Consider the following 19,418-nt stretch of genomic DNA (forward strand, 5'->3'; position numbering starts at 1 on the left):
TTGGGATGGCCGGTGGAGCTTTTTTATTCATTTGAATAGAATTAATTTTTTGACCAACAACCTATCCATGTCGCGTGATTGGGATGTAATCTTAATCTTATTTACTTGTAATTTACCCATAATTAATATCTTACAAACCATTTTTTTTCTTATCTTTTTTCTTTTGTACATTTTGTATAAAAATATAGTATCAAAAAGTGGCATAAAAGGGGAATTTATTTATTTGTATTTAAAACCCTTTTCCTTTTCCATTTTTCTTTTTTCCATTTTGCATCAGAAAAAATATAGTACCAAAAAGTGGCTTGCAAAAAAAGTGAATGTTAATCCCAACTATCATTTAGTAAAAAGGGATTTATTTATTTGTATCTAAATCCTAAATCCTTTTTTTATCATACTAAAAGGGCATTTGGTAAAATATAATATTTATTATTTAATAATTTAAGTTGATTTTAAGTTAAATTATTTTTAAATATTGATTTAAAATTTATTGCTAGGTTTTTATTTGAAGTATTAATATTGTTTGGTAAAATTAATTTAATATTTATTCTAAATATTGAAATTTATATATTTACTATTATTAATTTTGACTAATATTTGTCTTCATTGATTTTAGATAATATTTATTTTTATTAATTTTAAATAATAAATTTATTTTTTAAAACAATTATATTTAAAATGTTATAGATACATAAATTAATTGTATAATATTTATTATAAAAAATGTGTCAGAATCGTGATTGTCAAATATGCTCTCACCAATGTTGGTAAATAAGACAACAAAAAGATACAAGAATAAGAATAAGAATATGTTAATTATTTTGACATAATAATTAAAGTTTTTTTAGCTTTAAGTTTATAATATTATTTATCAAATATATTTGATCTACTTAATAATTTAAATTAAATTATTAAGTCATATTAATTCATTATATTGATTTACTAAACACTCTCTAAATCTTATTTTTAATATTAAATATAATATTTTTTAAATATTGAAGTTCAATGAAATAAACCTTTATCTATATATTTTTGTTGGGTATTTAGCGGTGATATTAATGATATGATACAAATTTTATTTTCATCTATTATCGTTTTTCAAAGGTTCATTGAAAATTTTCAAATTTGAAATAAAATAATATTTTTTATTTTTATATTAATATTTAAAATCCAACTATTAGTATTTGATATTTTCATTGATGTTAGTAACAAGATCATAAAATATTTTTTCTATTTTGAGGGGAAACTTCTTTAAAAGCAAATGAAGCAAGATTATTATTGAATTTTTTCATAATGAAAAATTTAAACAAAAATTGGATTCTAATATAGACTAAACGGAGTATTGTTTCAATAATATAGACTAAACGGAGTATTGTTTAAATAATAATTTTTTTAAACAACTATATTTAAAGTATTTTAGATAGTTAAGTTAGATGTATAATATTTATATTAAACAATGAGTGATGAATGTAGAATCATGTTTGTAAAATATATTTTTACTTGTGTCGATTTAATTTCAATTTAAATATTATTAAAATATTTCTTAAAAATAATAATTTTAAAATTCAGTATTTAAATTTAAGTATTCTTTTAAAAAGATAACTTAATACTTTTTGAAATGTCATATTTTTTAAAATATTTTAAAAGAAGTTGGGCTGTTGGACCCCAGCCCAAAAGTGAGAAGCTCACATCCCACCCCATTAAACAAATTCAAACTCCAAACTCCACCGTCAGATACCCAAGATCCAATCTCTACCATCCGTTTTGGATCCTGCCCAAAATTCAATTTCAAACCCCAACCTAGTTGACCTTCTCTCTCCATAAATCTCCCTTTCTCTCTCTACAAGGCAGAAACCCCAGACACCATCTATGTGTCTTCTCCTCCCTCTTAATAATCTCCTCCATTTCCACGCCATGCATAAAGCAACAATCCCGAGAGAAAATAGCCTCTCATTGCCATATATATTGCAGGAGACTGATTTTCTTGCCTAATTTGGATTTTAAAATTTCATGCATCTCACTTTGATCAAAAACCCCATAAAAGCCCCATATCAAAATAAACCAAGTATTACAAAATAAATAAATATTAAAAAAAGGAATTATAAACAAATCTTAATATCAAATACGAACAACAAACACTAGATTTAATGGTTCACAAGAATCTTGGGTATGTCCACATAAGGATGATAAAGTACAACAAACCAAAGGAGTAGAATAGAATACTCATATTTCATCCAAAATTGATTCCATCAAAGTAACAAATCGTGTCAACCTTATCATTGAAGAAACATGAAAGAACAAGTAATAGAAAGGTTGTGAAGAGATTTGAGAAATAATTGTAGTAAACGAAAACTGATACTGAATTTGAATTCTAAATACACTTCCATGGTATGCAAAGAGATTCCAAAAGCTTTAAATAAACCGAATGGTTCTTCGAAGCATGATTGAAGCTTCTAAAAGTGTCAGAAGTAGAGATCACAGAGAATTTTGAATCCATTCTTCCTCTCTTAATCAAACCTTCTCTTGGTCCATAAGTTGTACTAAAGAGCTTTTGTATGTCAACAATTAATGACAAGGTTATGAAATATGATGTTATCTTCCACCAAAAATAATTCCCAAAGACAGTTTGATTAAACTTGATCCACACCTATAATGCCCCAATAAACCAAAAAAAAAAAAAAAGAAGAAGAATTGAGTTAGTTTAAGAATGATAACTCCTATATTGATATGTAAATGGTACTATAAAAATACTCATAACTCACCTTTCAAGCACATCTTGAACAGGTAGATCAATCATCTTGGATTGGCCTCTCCCACTATTTCAAAACATGAACCTACCAAAAAAAGTATGCACTCTATTTTTCAATTTCCATATTAAAGGAATAATATGAGAATGAACTAAAATGTAACACTAATTGTCATAAAAAAAAAAACAATATGACAATTGAAAAATGAAGGTTTACCATCTATACCTTATCAAAATGATTAATTCTTCTTGCTTTGAGGCCAAACATGTAGCTCAATTTTTTTTCCTACAAATAATCATACAAGAATTAATTTTTAAGATACAAACAAATCCACTGCATAACAAGTAAAATCTATAACAATTTTTAAGATACAAACAAATCATTGATGAGTTTGACAGACGTCATAGGAGATTCCAAATTGGAAGATCTATAAGTCATGAATGTTCTGCTATGTTGGAACTAACAAATTGGGAACTGAACCTGTCAAATCAATCAAGATAACAACATTAAGTACACAATGGAATGCTTCAATTACAGTCAAGAGTTTTTTCACTTTGGAGATGAGATGATCCTACAATGAAATTATGAAGAAACTCTAAACAAAATTTTATATTCTCACAATATTGCATTCTAGCAAATTCTTCCTCTAGTGGTAGACAATATAATTCCTCCTAAGAGAAGAAGAACAAAAGATCAAGGGATTATTACTCTCATGTCATAGAAGAGAACATCCATATTGAACATCATATTACTTGTTCTGAGTTAAGAACTATATACAAGGGCTTAGGTCTAGGGCATTTGATAATAAATTGTATGACACACTTCAATTTTGTAGTATGAGCCACTTGCTCAACTTCTTGTTGTTCTATTGCCTTAAACAACTAAAATACAAGAATTGAAATTCAGACTTTACCGGTTCTTAAGAAATTGGTTGTGAAGAACTAAGCTATAAAGAGTTTAGAGGTGGGAAGAGAGGTTAGATCAACATACTTGAATAATATACACAATGATGTAAGTGAGCTGACTCATTCCATATGCACCACCTGTACATAACTTGTAAAATAAGAATTGGAAAAGATTGACTATAAAATAAGAAATGAAGTCACCATCAAAGGAAGAAAAAGAATTTGGCATAGCAAACCTAAAAAAATGCACTGTGGATAGGGCACTTGAATTGAAAAGAGGGAACACGTCCTTTGTGCATTAGCTATTTGAGACTAGTAGATATATAGGAGTTCTTGAGACATGATAAGTCGTTAGATCAATTTGCACCTGCTTCCTTTGACATCCCTCTAGTAGTGATTTCAAGCTTGACAATGAATAATAAAAAGTTTAGTGATGTGACCTACCATCTATTTTACCTAAGTTGAAGAATGAGCACATACCCAAAATGTTCAATTCTTCGATGTAGTAAAGTGAATACATATTGGATGCTACCTCTCAAGTCCTTTGAATTGGTTGCTACCTTCATCCAAAAAATCTCTAACTTGCTAAAATTCTCTAAGACATAAAATTCCACCGCCATTAGTATCTACATTTTGAATATCTACACTTGGACAAATAGACAATGACATATTATGCTTATCAAAATTTAAGAGAGAATTGATATACCACAACCTTTTTTTTGGAACATATATTTGATCATTTGATGCCATCAATATGCATAGACTATAATGGGATACATGAAAGAGAAAGGAAATGAGGGAGATAGTATTATGGATCCTTAAGATGTAGATGTAGTGGCATGGATGTGATGCTCAAGGAGAATAAAAAGAAAAGGAAATCATGGCAAGAACAAATATGTTTTTGTTTATTTGGTAGTGCCACTACCTCCTCAACATATCTTTCAAGTTTCTCCATCATTGCAAGAATGAGAAGAATCACCTTGCTAATGCTCCTTATGTCACCCTTCCTTTAAAACAAAGTATAACTATTTTTAGCAAATTAAAGAAGAGAAAAAAAAACAAAAAAAACTAAAAAGAGAGGAATAAATCCTAAACTTGAATAATGAAGACATGTTATATATAGACAATATGCAAAGCCTTAAGATAAAATTGGTTGGCTAACTCTTTCCATATGCACTGGTTACTCATAACATATAATTTTTTTTTTTTTTGGCATATTAAGAAGCATTCATCCAATCCTTGACATTTCCCCTTTGGTATTGGTCTGATATAGAATAATATGCAAAAAATTAATCCAATAGAAACCAGTCAAAAAAATTATAAACATGACTTATAACCATGAAAAGGACTTGCATAATATGAAAGTGTTTTGAAAATGTATCAAAGAATCTAGTAATTGATATAAACTTTTTAGAAGATAGATTGTAAAATAATGAAAAATGAATCCCATAGAAAAGGAATATAGGTAGATTTACAAACCTAAAATATGTAGTATGCCATGCTAGAATTAAAGAGCTTAGGAATTCTCTATGAATTGGTCATCTATTCCATATCAATTATGAGAAAAAGAGAGAAAAAGACATAAATTTCCACCATCATTTAAAATTTGATATCTAGAATTATACAAACAAAACATAGAGTGACATACTTACCAAATTAAGATAAGTAAGCTCCTGAGACTCCTCTTTTGGAAGAAATGTTATCCAAATGTAAATCCCAATCAAGATATAGATGCAATGACATAGACGTCAGCTCAAGGAAAATAAAAAGATGAGGAAAATGCAGAAGTAATGGGTGTTGTTGATGTAGTTCTGCTAGTGATAATGATGTTATCTCTCCATCATCTCTTTTCCTCCATCATGGCAGGAATGGGAAGAATGGTCCTACTAGCTTTACTTGTTTTGTACTCTCCCCATACCAACTTGCCTATCAATAAAAATGAAGGAGATATGCCACTACTATTATCCTTGCACTCCAAAGCATTTAGATTCCCGAGATTAAGAAACTTGAGAGATGAGAATTAACCAACTATTTCATAGATTTAGTAATATGTGCTCCTTGCTCAAGTGGTATGTTGTTCTTCTACTGAAAATGAGAATTCAAAATATTAGACAAAGTACAACAATTTTTAGTAAATATATGAAAGGGCTAAACAATTAAGGGCAAAAGGAGAAAAATCAATCCTAAACCTGAACAGTGAAGATAAAGTATGAACAACATGCTAACAAGAGCATGGGTTGGAAGTGTGATGCAAGTGAGCTAACTCGTTCCATATGCACCAGTTATCTTGAACCCGTCAATAATTTTTTTCAACAATATGCAATTGTATTGGATTTATAGAATAATTCTTCATGAAATTTTCCAATAGAAATTGGTGGAAAAAATTACTAACATATTTGATCCAAAAATATAAAATCAAATCATAATTCATAACCAAGGAGAAGACTTGCATAATATGAAAGTATTGTATGACTTTTATATGCACAACACAAGTGATATTCTGAAAAAACAACAAGAACACAAATGGAAAAACTTTTTTCTTCATATGTGTTAATACATATCAAAATTAGAAAAACATAACTGCAAATAGAGGACATAAGGTTCTTAAAAGATGGATTGTAAAATAACAAAAACTGAACCTTGCAAAAGAAACAATATTCACTAGGCTTAGCCTAGCAGAAACAGAGTACCTCTTCAAATTGCAGTAATGGGGTTGCCATCTCCAGTATTGGTATCCCAAATCATACATTCCATGCTTGTGACAAGCCAATTGATTTGACATGTACAGACAACAAGACTCTTTGTACAGAGGATTAGAGGTGTTGCCAAAGATCCATTTTCCAGAAAACATGTCGCATCTCCCTGAAATTCCTCTCTGACCATCTGGCTACAGTTTACCATCAACCCACCCTGCTTTCCGACCGTTGTACTTTACAGTGGAGCTGCATGTAGTGAATCAATCCAAAACCTCTACAATTTCGAAGTGGTCGAATCTTGATGCTGGTGACTGTCATTATGATCTCGGTTTTGATGAATTTGCTGAATACTTGGCTCGTTGTAGAGGTTTGAAGATAGAATAAAGAGAACGAAGAGAAACACAAGCAGAGGAAAATGCACACGCCCTCTTTTTGTTCCATCTCTGCACCATCATGTCGAATGGATGAGCAAAACAAACCTCATTACAATATTCTTAAATGCTTCATTTGATTGCCATCAATATTCATTGGGCTTTGAATAAACTTGGAACCACAGGATGTATATGTCCACACAGCAGAGAGAAGACATCCATAATTTATCAATATTTACTTTTAGAATATTAATGTGGTTCAACCAATCTCACACATTACCCCTTTGGTATTTCCTTGACATAGAATAAATCTACAATTAAATACTTGATTAAACTAGGCATACATCCAATCAGTTGGAAAGTTAACATAAGTTTACATGAACTCGCAAAACCATAAGGCTAATCTTCATATTTTTCTTTTGGCATTTTTCCAATAAGTGTGGATATTTGTAGTTTATGAATCTCCATAGATTAGGGTATCACATAATTAAGACCTCTTAAATTTTACATGCATGCTCCAGAGAAATGACTTGAAAACAATAAGAAATAAAGCCATCAGAAGCAGGAGGTGGTTTTGAATTGCGAACCTAAAATATTCCCGTGGGTGGATGATTGCATGGTACTTCATGAAGTAGCCAACAATTGAACCATATTAGGAACATGAGAAATCTTAGTTCTTCACTTGCTTTCGATTGCTGATGTATCTCACCCCTTTTGACAGTGACATCAATTTGGAGCAGCCTCTAATGCTTAGCTCTGTAAGTGCTGATTGATGAGATACTGCCTATCCAATATGGTACAATTGCTAAACCAGAAGAGCTCCAAATTCTGAGAGTTTTTAGCATTGAAACATATTGAAGCCCCTTTGCGAGAAAGACCAAGTTTGGCATCAATTGAATAAACAGACGATGCAAGCTTGTAAGTGCTTAGAATTTCAAGGCACGATCATCATCTCTATGCAATCCACAATACTTAAATTCTTGAGAACATTGAGAAGTCTTGGCCCCGTTCTTGCGGAGATATCAAACCATTTTTACCCGGATAGATAGAGATTTCAATGATGAAGATCCATGGTGCATTCAACAAAGCTTTTGAGTAGCCAGGAAAGAAAATTTTCCTACATGAGAATTGCCATTATTATATAATCAAGAAAGAAATTTTTTTCTTAGATATAAATTTGAGAACACAACAAAGTTAATATTTCCTATATCTAGTTTCGCACTTTGTCAAAATTGCATTTGCTAGATTACACATACAACACATATATAGACACATAATTGAGTAATTACAAGCTAGGGCAATAAATAATGGCAGGTATAGTATCAAAGTCTAATACTTATGAATATGGAAATTTAAATACTTTTTTTCAAGGAATTGAACATCTCATTGTGTCAGCAGATTAGGGTATGAACAACTCTGACTTTTCAATACTTAGAAGTGAGATGTTCACCCCCCACCATTATCCCTTTTGAATATGAACAGTAAAATAGTCGCCGAGTAACAGGACATTTTGGTAAACACAAAGCACAGCAAACAACAAGAAACGAAGCAAGAAGTTGGATTGCATACCTCAAATATATTGTGGATGACACATTCACTTAAAAAGAGAAGGCATGCTTCACAAATCAGCTTCAATATCCCCTGGGAATATCAATTGCGGGAATATGAGAAATCTTAGGCCAATCTTCACCAGTTTCCCTTCGGCATCTTTCCCATAAATCTGGACAACTGAAGATCCGGAGTTGGTGTAGATGGCGGAGGGATCGCATCTCTTCTGGCAGTGATGTTAATTTGGGGCAGGCTATAATGCTAAGCTGTGTAAGTGATGTGAGGCGGCCAATCCAGTCTGGTAAAGTTGCCAAACCATAGCAATGCTCAATTTTGAGAGTTTGTAGGGTGGAAACATGTTGAAGCTCCTTTGGCAGAGATATTAGCTCTTCTATTCCGCAAATACGCAGAGACTTCAATGAAGAAGAGACAGAGATCAGATGTAAGCATAGCTCCATACTGATGTTTTCCAGCTCTAGATTCTCAAGATAAGGATATGAAGGAGCTTGCTCTGCTGCTACGTCCCTCCTCCCCCATCCCTCCAAATTAGGCAAATAGGAAAGTCTGAGTGTCTTCAGACGTGGGAAGAATGGCTTTGCTGGTGAAGGGTAATCCATCATGTACTCCACATCATATAGTTGGGCAAGATGTAGATATTGAAGGGAAGGGAGTTGACCAAAAGGTGGCAGAACTTGGCTTCCCATACAACGCCATAGTTGAATTCTGACTAGGTTTGGGAGCAGCAAATCCAATCCATCATTTATCATCCAATTTGGGAATCTCACACCTTTGTAAAATAGTATGGAGAGGTCCTTCAGATTTGGATGTGGTTGCAGGCTTTCCATCACTGACACTGCCTCCTCATTCTCCTCAGTATCTTCTTCTTCTTCCTCCCAACTTAATCTCAAGCAATCGAGGTACTGTTTATCCTCCAAATGGGCTTCCTTTGCTTCACTACCCCTGGCATTTGGAAGGCCTCTAATTTCTAGTTCTCCTCTGAGGTTGTTAAGGAATTTCAGTTCACTCAACCTACCCATGTGCCTAGATTCCCCACTATCATTCCCTACCCAGAATATAGGCAAGGTTTGAAGCAACGTCAATTCTCCCAACCCAAGTGGCATATAAATCAATTGATTATATTCATCAATCTCAAGATGCCTCAGGTTGATCAATTTTTTCGTATCTATCGGCAATTCTTTCAGATTCTCACAACGAAAAAGCTTCAATGTCTGTAAATTCTTCAATCTTGTAATAGCACTTGGGAGGTTTTTAAACAACCCATGAGAAAGATCAAGATATCTTAGATGGCTTAGTTTGTCTAAAGATGTTGGAACCTCATGAGGTCGGAAACTCACCTTCATTACCCGTAAATATTTTAAGCTTGAGATGAATGTATCTGTACTGTAATAATCACCATAGAAAGGGCCCGTAACAAGGTTCCAATCGGGTTTGCCAATAACAAAGGTCCTAATGGGTTTGCCCATTAAACCTTCAGGCATTTCATTGGATTTATTAAATAATGACACATGATGAATTCTTTCTGGAATAATCTTCAAATCATTCGTTACAATGATTATCTCAGACTTTACAATGGATTGTGCAAGATCATGCATTAAGTCATGCACTTTACAACTTACTATATTATTTGTATTTTTATTTTCAACTTTTTGAAACAATGACCTTGACAATAAATCTTCAAAATATTGATCACCAACATCCTCTAAATCTCTGTTTTCATCAGACTCTTGAAGGTAACCTTGAGCCATCCATAATTCTTCTAACAACTTTTTTTCAATTATATAATCTTTGGGAAACAGTGTACAATAGACAAAACATTGTTTCAAATGGGTGGGTAGATTGTCATAACTTAACCTCAAAACTGACAAAATATTACTTTCATCTCCAAGCAACATCAGATTTTTATTATTTCTAATGCTCAACCAATCCCTTTCTTGGGTTTTGAAGTACAATGTTCTGCCTAAAGTCTCAATGACAAGAGGAACTCCTTTGCACATCTTCACAATATCTTTTCCTATGGCTACAAGGTTTGGGTGCATTTTCTCTTCTCCCTTTTTAAACGCAAGACTTTCAAACAAATCCCAAGACTCATCATCTTTAAGACCTTCCACGATATATGGGGAATCAATTCCTATAACTGATGCAACTCTAGTGCTTCGAGTGGTCACCAAAATTTTACTCCCAGTTGCTCCAACAGGCAACAAAGTTATTAATTGACCCCATTTCCTTACATCCTCGTTCCAGACATCATCTAGCACAAGCAAATACCTCTTTCCATCTAAGTGTCGGTGAAGGCGTTGTTGCAACTGATCCAACTCCAAGTTTTCCACATCTCTATTAGTTGCAGACTTTATGATATTCCTAACCAGTATTTTTACATCGAAATCATCGGAAACACAGACCCACATTTTAAGATTAAAATAGCTTACCACCCCTTGGTCGTTGTATACCAACTGAGCAAGGGTGGTCTTGCCTAAGCCCCCTATGCCTACAATCACAACCTTTGACAGATTTTCTTGAGTACTTGACTGCATCAACAACTCTATTACCTCCTTTCTGTTTTCATCCCTACCCACAATTTTATGAGATTTCTCCACAACAGAGATCGTCTCTCGCCACTCCCTATTCCTTACTGGGACATTGGGTATGACTCCGGAAATTAAATTGAACTTGGAGATATCATTTGCAATATCATCTAGCCTTTCTCTAATAGCCTTTATTCCATGGCCATCTTAAATCGGAAAGCAAGTTGATTCGAAGGTGAGAAGAAGTCACTCACTTGTGCCGCAAATTTTCCACGATCATCAGTCTTTCTCCTCAAGTCTTCGGTTGCAAAGTCGTCCAACAAGTCATCAGCATCATACACAACATCTTTAAGCCTCCTGACCCAATCTGCTACTGCGTGGCTGCTCTCCTGCTTCTCCTCAGCATCAAGAAGCACAGCTCCGACGGTGGACAGTTTCTCCTTAAGCTTTCTCAGCTCACCTCCGACACCATACATTAATCCAATTTCATGGAAAACAGCAGAGCCCAGCTTCATCAAAAGGTTCTCAGCAATACCGAATGGAATTTGTTCAGCCATATTTGAAATAGCAAAGAAAATAATACTGCAGAGGATGGAAAGTAGTGAGAGAGAGGATGAGAAAGCTGTAAGTGATCTCAGGCAGATACATATAGAGAGAGGGGAATGACTTGAGTGGAGGTCAACCATAAAAAATAAAATTGAAGAGGTAATATCCTACCAATCGAATGGATATGATATCACTGTGCAATCTGCATGCTTGGAATATTATTGTGCAAATCTGCATGATGACTTTTGAAAAAGTGGGATATAAAATAAGGTAAATTTGAAATAGCTGGTTTGGAATGCCATTACCTAGAAAATGACAACTCCTTCCAAAGGTGGGTTATAAATTAAAAGAATTTGAAAATATTCATTTGGATTCTCATTACTGTTTGCTTCCATCAAAATTAAATAATGAGATAAAAAAAAACAAAAAAAAACACAAAAATAGAAAAATGTTTTACATCATTTAATTCTTATTTATTTGGATTAATGGATAAATTTTGTAAAATTATATTTTCTTTTTATTGTATATTTTTTTATATTAATAGTAATTAACTTTTAAAATAATGGAAGGTCATTTGTATATAGGCTTATTTGAGTACTTCGATGATTTTTATAATTGAAAATTCTCTTAAGACTCTTCTTTAATGTAGTTATTTTTATATTGGTTATTATTTTTTTAGGTTATGTTTGGTTTATAGAAAATTAGAGAAAATAAAAATAAAGTAAACAAATTATAAAAAAAGAAAACAAAAAAAGAGAAGGAAAGTTTATGAAATTTTTTGTCTTTTCCAAATATCTATAAAAAAAACATGAGAAAAAGGAAATTAATTTATTAAGGAAGACAAATTTTCCATTATTATTATTATTTAAGAAAAAAATGAGAAAAGAAACTTCTTTAAAGCAATGTTGTGAGAATAATAGTTAATTTTTAAAAAATTAATTAAATAAATAAAAAGATGTTGAGAGGGCCTGGGGTTCACATGGAAGTTGGGAGTTTGTTCCTTTTGGTTGGGTAGGAATGAATCGACTGGTGGGATTTTATGTTCCATCACTTTGACTTTTTATTCCTTTGTATTTTTATTTTGATTTTGATTTTTAGGAGGATTTGATTCAAGTAATGTGTCCAATCTCTTTTCATTTGTTTCCCTTTTCTTAAAACTTTTCAAAAACCAAAAACCTTAGTTATCATAATTTTTATATTTAGATGATTTGTGCATTTCGATATTTCATGAATGGTTTTATATAAGTAATAATTTAACCACATTACAAAAGCAGTCATCAAGATCGACAAAAAGATTCATATTTTGATAAATTAAGTATTATCATTGTAGATATTATGGTATCGGGGATGCTCTATTACTTTCACAATTGTCCATATTTCTCTAAATTGGATAATTTTGTGTTTGAATTTTTATGATAGGGGAGATGGAAAGTAATGAAAAATATTAGAAAGAAAATTAGAAAAGAACAAAATGAAGTGTGTAGTAATTTTTTTTCTAAGTAGGGGAGGTTGAAAGACATTTATAAAAGGCACCTCTCTCAGTCCAAATCTTGTAAACCCAACATTTATTTACTTGAAAGGGATTAGCTGTCGGTGATAATGATATTGGTTGAATAATTGAATTGTGTTTGTTGAGAAGTTTTATTACTTTTAATGCGAAGGTACAGAGGTTGGGCTGGAGGCCCCATGGTTGTTCATGGCCACTAGCATTGATGGAGCCAAGTGGGTGCTTCTATCAGCAAAGCTTCTTTCAAAAGAGACAAGCAATTAAGGTATTTTTTTTTTTTTTCATCCATGGAAATTAACCTTAGTAGAAATAAGAGAAAATATTTAAAAATCAAAATGTAGACAAATCTCAATATCAAGTGCAAGCGTTATATTCTTTTTCAAATGAAATAATTATGAACAAAACAAAATTACTATCCTCATTTTTTTCCCTTTCCAACTATACTCATCAAACCTTAACCCTAACCTTTCCCTTCTCTTTCTCTTTTTTCTTATAAAATTGAAGACATTTATGCTCTAAAAGTCTAGTTGATAGATTTATCTAAAACAATAATTCAACAATTGCAAGTTAATATCTTTCAAGAGCATTTTTCAAACCTTTGAACTTGGAAGACGGTCCGATGAAGACTAAAATAAAATTCGATGGATAAAATAACATGTCATGTCTGTTTTTTCTTTCAGAAAAACATAGATATTTTTGTATTACATCCGATCATGCATATCCCAGGATAGTTTGTGCATAAGTTTGATTGAGAAAAAAAAATTAAAAGCAAGTAAAACCCTAGAATCTTCTATATATTTTTGAAGAATATTTTGATGAGTATGGTTCACATTCAATTACCTTTCCCTTACCCACTTCACATGATTTTCATTTCCAGCGTTGGGATCTTAGGAGGAGGAAATTCAGAAGCCCAGGTTTCAAATGTGCTGATGGATAAGGCAAAACTCATAGGAACCACCATTGGAGTGAGAATAAAGACTTAAGTCATCCTTTCTTAGGCATCCTATATAACCTGGTCATATGGGGCAAACAAACACATGTACACATACAAATGTGTGAGACCAAAAAAAAAATGAAGGTTCTTTCTTGAAGTTTTTATATGCAAAGTAAATATGTATAAAATCAAGAGAATTTATACCATATTTCTGTTAAATATATTTTTACATAAATTCATATATATAATTGTATTTGTTGTAGATGCAACTAATTTGAAAATTCTATCATTTTATTTATATTTTAATCGCCCGAAAACCCTTTTTCTTCTTTTTTTTCTTTTTTTTTTTCTTGCTTTGTTATGATGTAGGGAGGATCAGGGGATCAGGGAATGTTGACAACATAGTATTTCAGAACATTAAGATGGAAAATGTGAAGAACCCCATAATCATAGACCAAAACTACTGTGATCAAGAAACTCCATGCAAGGAACAGGTAAACCCTAATCATCAACTTCAAACTCAATCACAAGCCTTCATTTGTCTGCCTTCAACACAACTATTCTCCATCCTATGGCTTGCAGAACTCAGCTGTCCAAATAAGAAACATAGTCTACAGGAACATCACAGGCATGAGTGCAACAAAAATGACCACAATATTCAAGTGCAGCAAGACCTTACCTTGCCAAGGCATTATGCTGAAGGATATAAATCTAGTATAAAAAGCGAGCTGAGAAGCTGATTAACTCTGCATGTATTAATGTCATGGTGTTGGAGACTAGGGGTAGGGTTTCTCCAAAGTGTTCATGTGTCAACTAAAATGGTGAAACATGTGGATTATATACTATAAATGGGGTTAACTTGGGGTGGTGACGGTTTCCTACAATGAAGATTATAGCTAGCTGGGGTTTGTTGTTACTAATATTGAAGTTGAATAATGTGTAAAACCCTAGCACACAATGTTGTTATAATAAGAAGCAGCATGTATTGTATGGTGAAGGGGGTTGGCTAGGTCTAGGCTGCAAGCCATCTTATCAATTTGTGTTAAAAATTGAACCCAAAAAAAAAAAAAAAAAAACCCTTTATATGAAAATTCCATCCGAAGTGTGTTACACTATGTTAAAGCAAGAAAATGATGTTTCCCTTGACACTAACTTAGCTTTTTAACATATAAAACTACGTATTTCATACTTATAAGTGTCTTTATATTTTACATCGTCTATAAATAAATACTATTTATGCATATCCATGTCTTCAATCTAAAGAATTGTGATACCCAGATTCTCCAACTTAATTCACTTAATATAATAGAGTATAACATTGATATAAATATAGAATCTTTGTCAAATATTCTCATTTTCTTTGGATGTATGACTTTTTTTTCTTTTTTAATGATTTTGAACTTCCTTGTCGGATAGTTAAATTGTGAAGAGTACACTTGTAGAAAAAATATTTAGAATGATAAAATAGGGAAAAGATTTTAAAAAATTTAAAGTTAAAATTAATGGTAATTAAATATTATTACCCAAAAAGTAGTGCTTACCATTAAGTATTAATAATATATTAAGGTTTAAGTAAAATTAAAAAATAAATAAAATCTTATTTATTATGAAATAAACATAAAGATTAAAGGAGAAAACGAAAAGAAAATAACTTAGTTATTCGGTCTCTCTTTACTAACTCTTAACTCTTATTTATAGGCCAAGGGTAATACCAATATGGTAATAGTACAAACATGATCCCACAAACTACCATAAATATTTATAATATTCTCCCTTAAATGACAACCATTCTTTGAGTATGTCTTATTAAAACTTTACTAGGAAAAAAAAAAAAACCCTATAAGTAAACAACTAGTGAAGGAATAAAAGTATAATATGCTTTTGGACTACTACAACTACCATATTAAAATCCTTGCTAGTAAAACTCAATGAGATAAAACCTAAATAAAGGGAAAAAGAGTATAGTATAGTGATATCCTTATCAATCTACTCTCTCTCATCTTAATGTGATTATACTTTCTCTAGTAGGTCAGTATGAAGATCATTGAGTCGACGCATCCCAATATTATATATGAGTTTCTTGACTATTGCATGATTATACTTTTTCTAGTCAGTGTATCCCAAAAGTATAATCATGTTGACATGATTATAACTTCTTTAGTAGCTTAGCATGAAGATCTTTGAGTTGGTGCATCTTAATATAATATATGAGTTTATTGAGTATTACATTAATTTCACCCCTCCTTTGGAGCTCATGGTGTAAAAGAACTTGAGCAATATATGTTTAGTTCTATCACCCTTAATATATATCATTCTTTAATTTCTTCGATACATGATGCAACATTATCTTCATATAGCATTATCAAATTATATTTAATAGAAGATAGTTAGTTTTCATGATTCTCAAATAGATTGGATTATAGATCTCAACCACTCACATTCTTGACTTGCTTCATGAATTGCAAGTATTATTGAATGAATTGAAGAAGTAGCTACCATGCTTTGCTTTACTGATCATAATGATATTGTAATATCACTACAAGTAAACATATATCTTATTTGAGACCTAGCTTTGTAAGGATTCGAAAGGTAACCGACATCTGTGTATCTAAGAATTGTGATTATACTCTTTTTACATAAAATAAACTCATATTTGTGGTTCCAAGAAAAAAACACAATATATGTTGATTTCATTCCAATGTCTTTGAGTTACTGTAGAACACCAATTTGCATTGAGATATGGTACTTTTGGACCAAGCAAATCTTCATTATCTTCCTCAGGATGAAATAGATCCTTGTTCACTTCAAGTGAACGACCAAGGATGGGGACTTTAATGCATACCATTTGTCTATCTAAAAGTGCTTTAAGATTTTTTCTATATATGTTGATTAATAAACAAACACTCTATTTAGTAAGTACTCAATCTATAGGTCAAGAAAAATTTTGTTAAGATCTTTCATTTCAAACTTTCTTTGCAAGTAGTCAACTATTCTTATGAGCTTTTCAAGAGTTTTAGAAAGGTGCATATTGTTTGTATATACTACAACAATTGCAATTCCAATTGATAATTTCTTAATGAACATGCATGGATAAATAAAATTATACACATATTCTTCCCTCAACAAATATTCAATAAGATGATTGTAACACATGCATTTGGGTTTCTTAATCCATACAAGGGTTTTTGTAGCCTCTTGAATACACAATGTTTCAACTTATGTGCTTCAAGTATCTTATATCCTTTAGGGATGTATTTGCTTCAACATTATCCTTTAAGGACTTTATTGCTTCATGTAGTTTGAATCCTTAAAGGATTTGAACATATCTATAGATCCATATACATTATATAGTGCATCTTAAATCCTTCAAGGATGATCAATCTTGATTGTTAGGAATATGATTGAGCCATTACAAGAGTCAATATAAGGTTTCTAAATACACCTTATGCTACAATTTTTGCATTATCTCAAATACACTTTTGTATAATTTCTCATTGGTATCCAATAATTTTTACATCTTCAAATGTTAGACTTTGGGTCCATTTATATTCAATAAGATCAACATCTTTTGTTTGTTTACATCTTTCTATTTTGGCCAATTATTTCTATGTCAAGATTCTTATACAATTCATGATTTGAAATCTCTATCATTCCTCATGATATCAACAACTATCTAGAAGTAAGATGAATACAAACATTATGTTCATATCATCTTTCTCATGTCATGTACATAACTAATAGAAATCTCTTTAGATATTTGTGTCTCTCTAAGGGCTATTCATTCCATTTGCACCTCTTTAAGGCCTACTTGTTCAATATATGCATGCATCTTCAAGAGCTACTTGTGTTATTTGTGTCTCTCTAGGGACTCTACATTCATCAATTTTAGACTAATCATTTATTTTTTATGGCCTCTATGAGAGTCAAGTTTTTCACGAGTTTTCCTCTTCCAGGGACTTACATCATTTGAGCTGATAAGTCTATCACGCTTTAGGCATGCCTCGATTTCATTTATCATTATAATAAATCCTTATCCTACTAGGATATATATTATTATTTGTTTCAACTATTTTACAATGCTTTAGGTGCGCATCTATTTATTGTTGTGTTGATTAATTATCCTTCAAGGATATCAAATCACATTCACTTGTATCATAAGGAAAAAAAAAAAACCTAACGAATTTTATGTCGTTCTTCTAGAAATCAACTTCTGCCTAACAACTAGAAAATTATTTCATCAAAATGATAATTTGTACAACATGTCATACTACCTTTCAAGTATATAGATAGGTCTATCACTAAGTAAAAACTTCTTATTTTATAACGCAAGTCTATATGACTTTATAATGAGTTGATGTATCATTATTTATCCTAGAGGATCAAGTTGATCACACAAGATTCTTTTGGATCTAACAAAATATAAAATATCATTTACATTGAATCAAAAGATACTAGTGACATAGTGTGAGCTCTTCTAGATCCCCTAATCAGGTTCTCATTAGTTGATATAGTATTAACATTATTTATCATCATTGTTGTATGATTAATGAGACAAGAGTTTCATTAAAATGACAACCTATAAAACATGTCATACAAGCCTCACCCTTAGAGGATTTAAAAAATTAAGTTGATTGGTCACATTTTTCATTATTGAATTCTTTAAAACAAAAAATTATGTTTTTTCCTTTAAAATTTATTAAAACTATTGAAATTTTTCTAACTATTTTTCTTACCATTTTTTAATTCTTTTGAAATTTTCATTTAATCTTTTCTACTATTAAGGTACTTATTTATTGTTTGAATATGATAGGAAAAACTAGTATTAGCTGGTGAACTTAAAATACTAAAAGAACTCAACATATTTTGAAAAACTAATTTTGATTCATAATTGGGTTTAATCTATCCAAATTTAACATGTTAGAGAAAGGTTAATCTATCTAAATAAACATCCAAATCTCATATGAGTGGGTTGGGGATCCATATTTTTGGCATTTGGTGATGACTACCAAGTTGATTGTGATCAGCATGGTTCTATTAGTTATGTGATAGTGATAGACATATGCATGAGATAAAATTGGTAATTAGCTTAACACCCTTTTTCTTTTGCCCAAAACTTACACAATCAAAATGGGAAATACCCATTATTCTAGATCTATCCATGGTTGTTTGACCCATGCATGCCAATACTAATAGGTTAAAGTCTATATACATTTGAACAATGCTCATTTGTATTTTTTTTATTTTTTTTCAAGTATACTTTCTATAAGTCATTTCGTGAAGAAATTCTTGCAGTTTTGCTAATTGGAAGATGGATCATCTTCATTGCAATTAGGCATATGTCATCTAAGAATTTTCCCATGTGGATATATATATAAAAGGAGTAACCAAAAAGAGAATTATCATTTCATACCACACTACATATGGTAAGAATGATATTTCATGATCCATAATTGTATTTGAAAATTGATGTGGCAAGGAGATGTGAATTGTAGAGTATATCATCAATTATGTTAGTGTATACATAAGACTTGAATATGGGCATTTCTTCTATTAATGGTATTGTCATATAAGTTATGTAAATTCAAGGATATTTATTAATCTTCGCTTCAGAAAAGAAAATTTAA

General features: G+C 31.4%; 2 protein-coding genes across 2 annotated transcripts; one reads left to right on the forward strand and one right to left on the reverse strand.

The window, feature by feature from the left end:
- Positions 1-2,207: 2,207 nt before the first annotated feature.
- LOC117927799 (disease resistance protein RGA2-like) lies at positions 2,208-11,364 on the reverse strand. Its single transcript, XM_034847484.1, has 9 exons — positions 11,062-11,364; positions 8,286-10,996; positions 7,304-7,833; positions 6,340-6,788; positions 5,302-5,734; positions 3,886-4,656; positions 2,970-3,787; positions 2,760-2,831; positions 2,208-2,644 (listed from the first exon to the last, which is right to left on the reverse strand). The coding sequence occupies exons 1-2, from the start codon at positions 11,362-11,364 to the stop codon at positions 8,348-8,350; spliced, it is 2,952 nt and encodes a 983-aa protein (XP_034703375.1). The 3' UTR covers positions 2,208-2,644; positions 2,760-2,831; positions 2,970-3,787; positions 3,886-4,656; positions 5,302-5,734; positions 6,340-6,788; positions 7,304-7,833; positions 8,286-8,347.
- Positions 11,365-13,681: 2,317 nt separating this feature from the next.
- LOC117927801 (polygalacturonase-like) lies at positions 13,682-14,514 on the forward strand. Its single transcript, XM_034847486.1, has 3 exons — positions 13,682-13,841; positions 14,167-14,288; positions 14,377-14,514. Exons 1-3 carry the CDS (start codon positions 13,682-13,684, stop codon positions 14,512-14,514), a joined length of 420 nt encoding a protein of 139 aa, XP_034703377.1.
- The last annotated feature ends 4,904 nt before the right edge of the window (positions 14,515-19,418 follow it).

Source organism: Vitis riparia, chromosome 13, assembly GCF_004353265.1.
Source record: "Vitis riparia cultivar Riparia Gloire de Montpellier isolate 1030 chromosome 13, EGFV_Vit.rip_1.0, whole genome shotgun sequence".
Classification (NCBI taxonomy): Eukaryota; Viridiplantae; Streptophyta; class Magnoliopsida; order Vitales; family Vitaceae; genus Vitis; species Vitis riparia.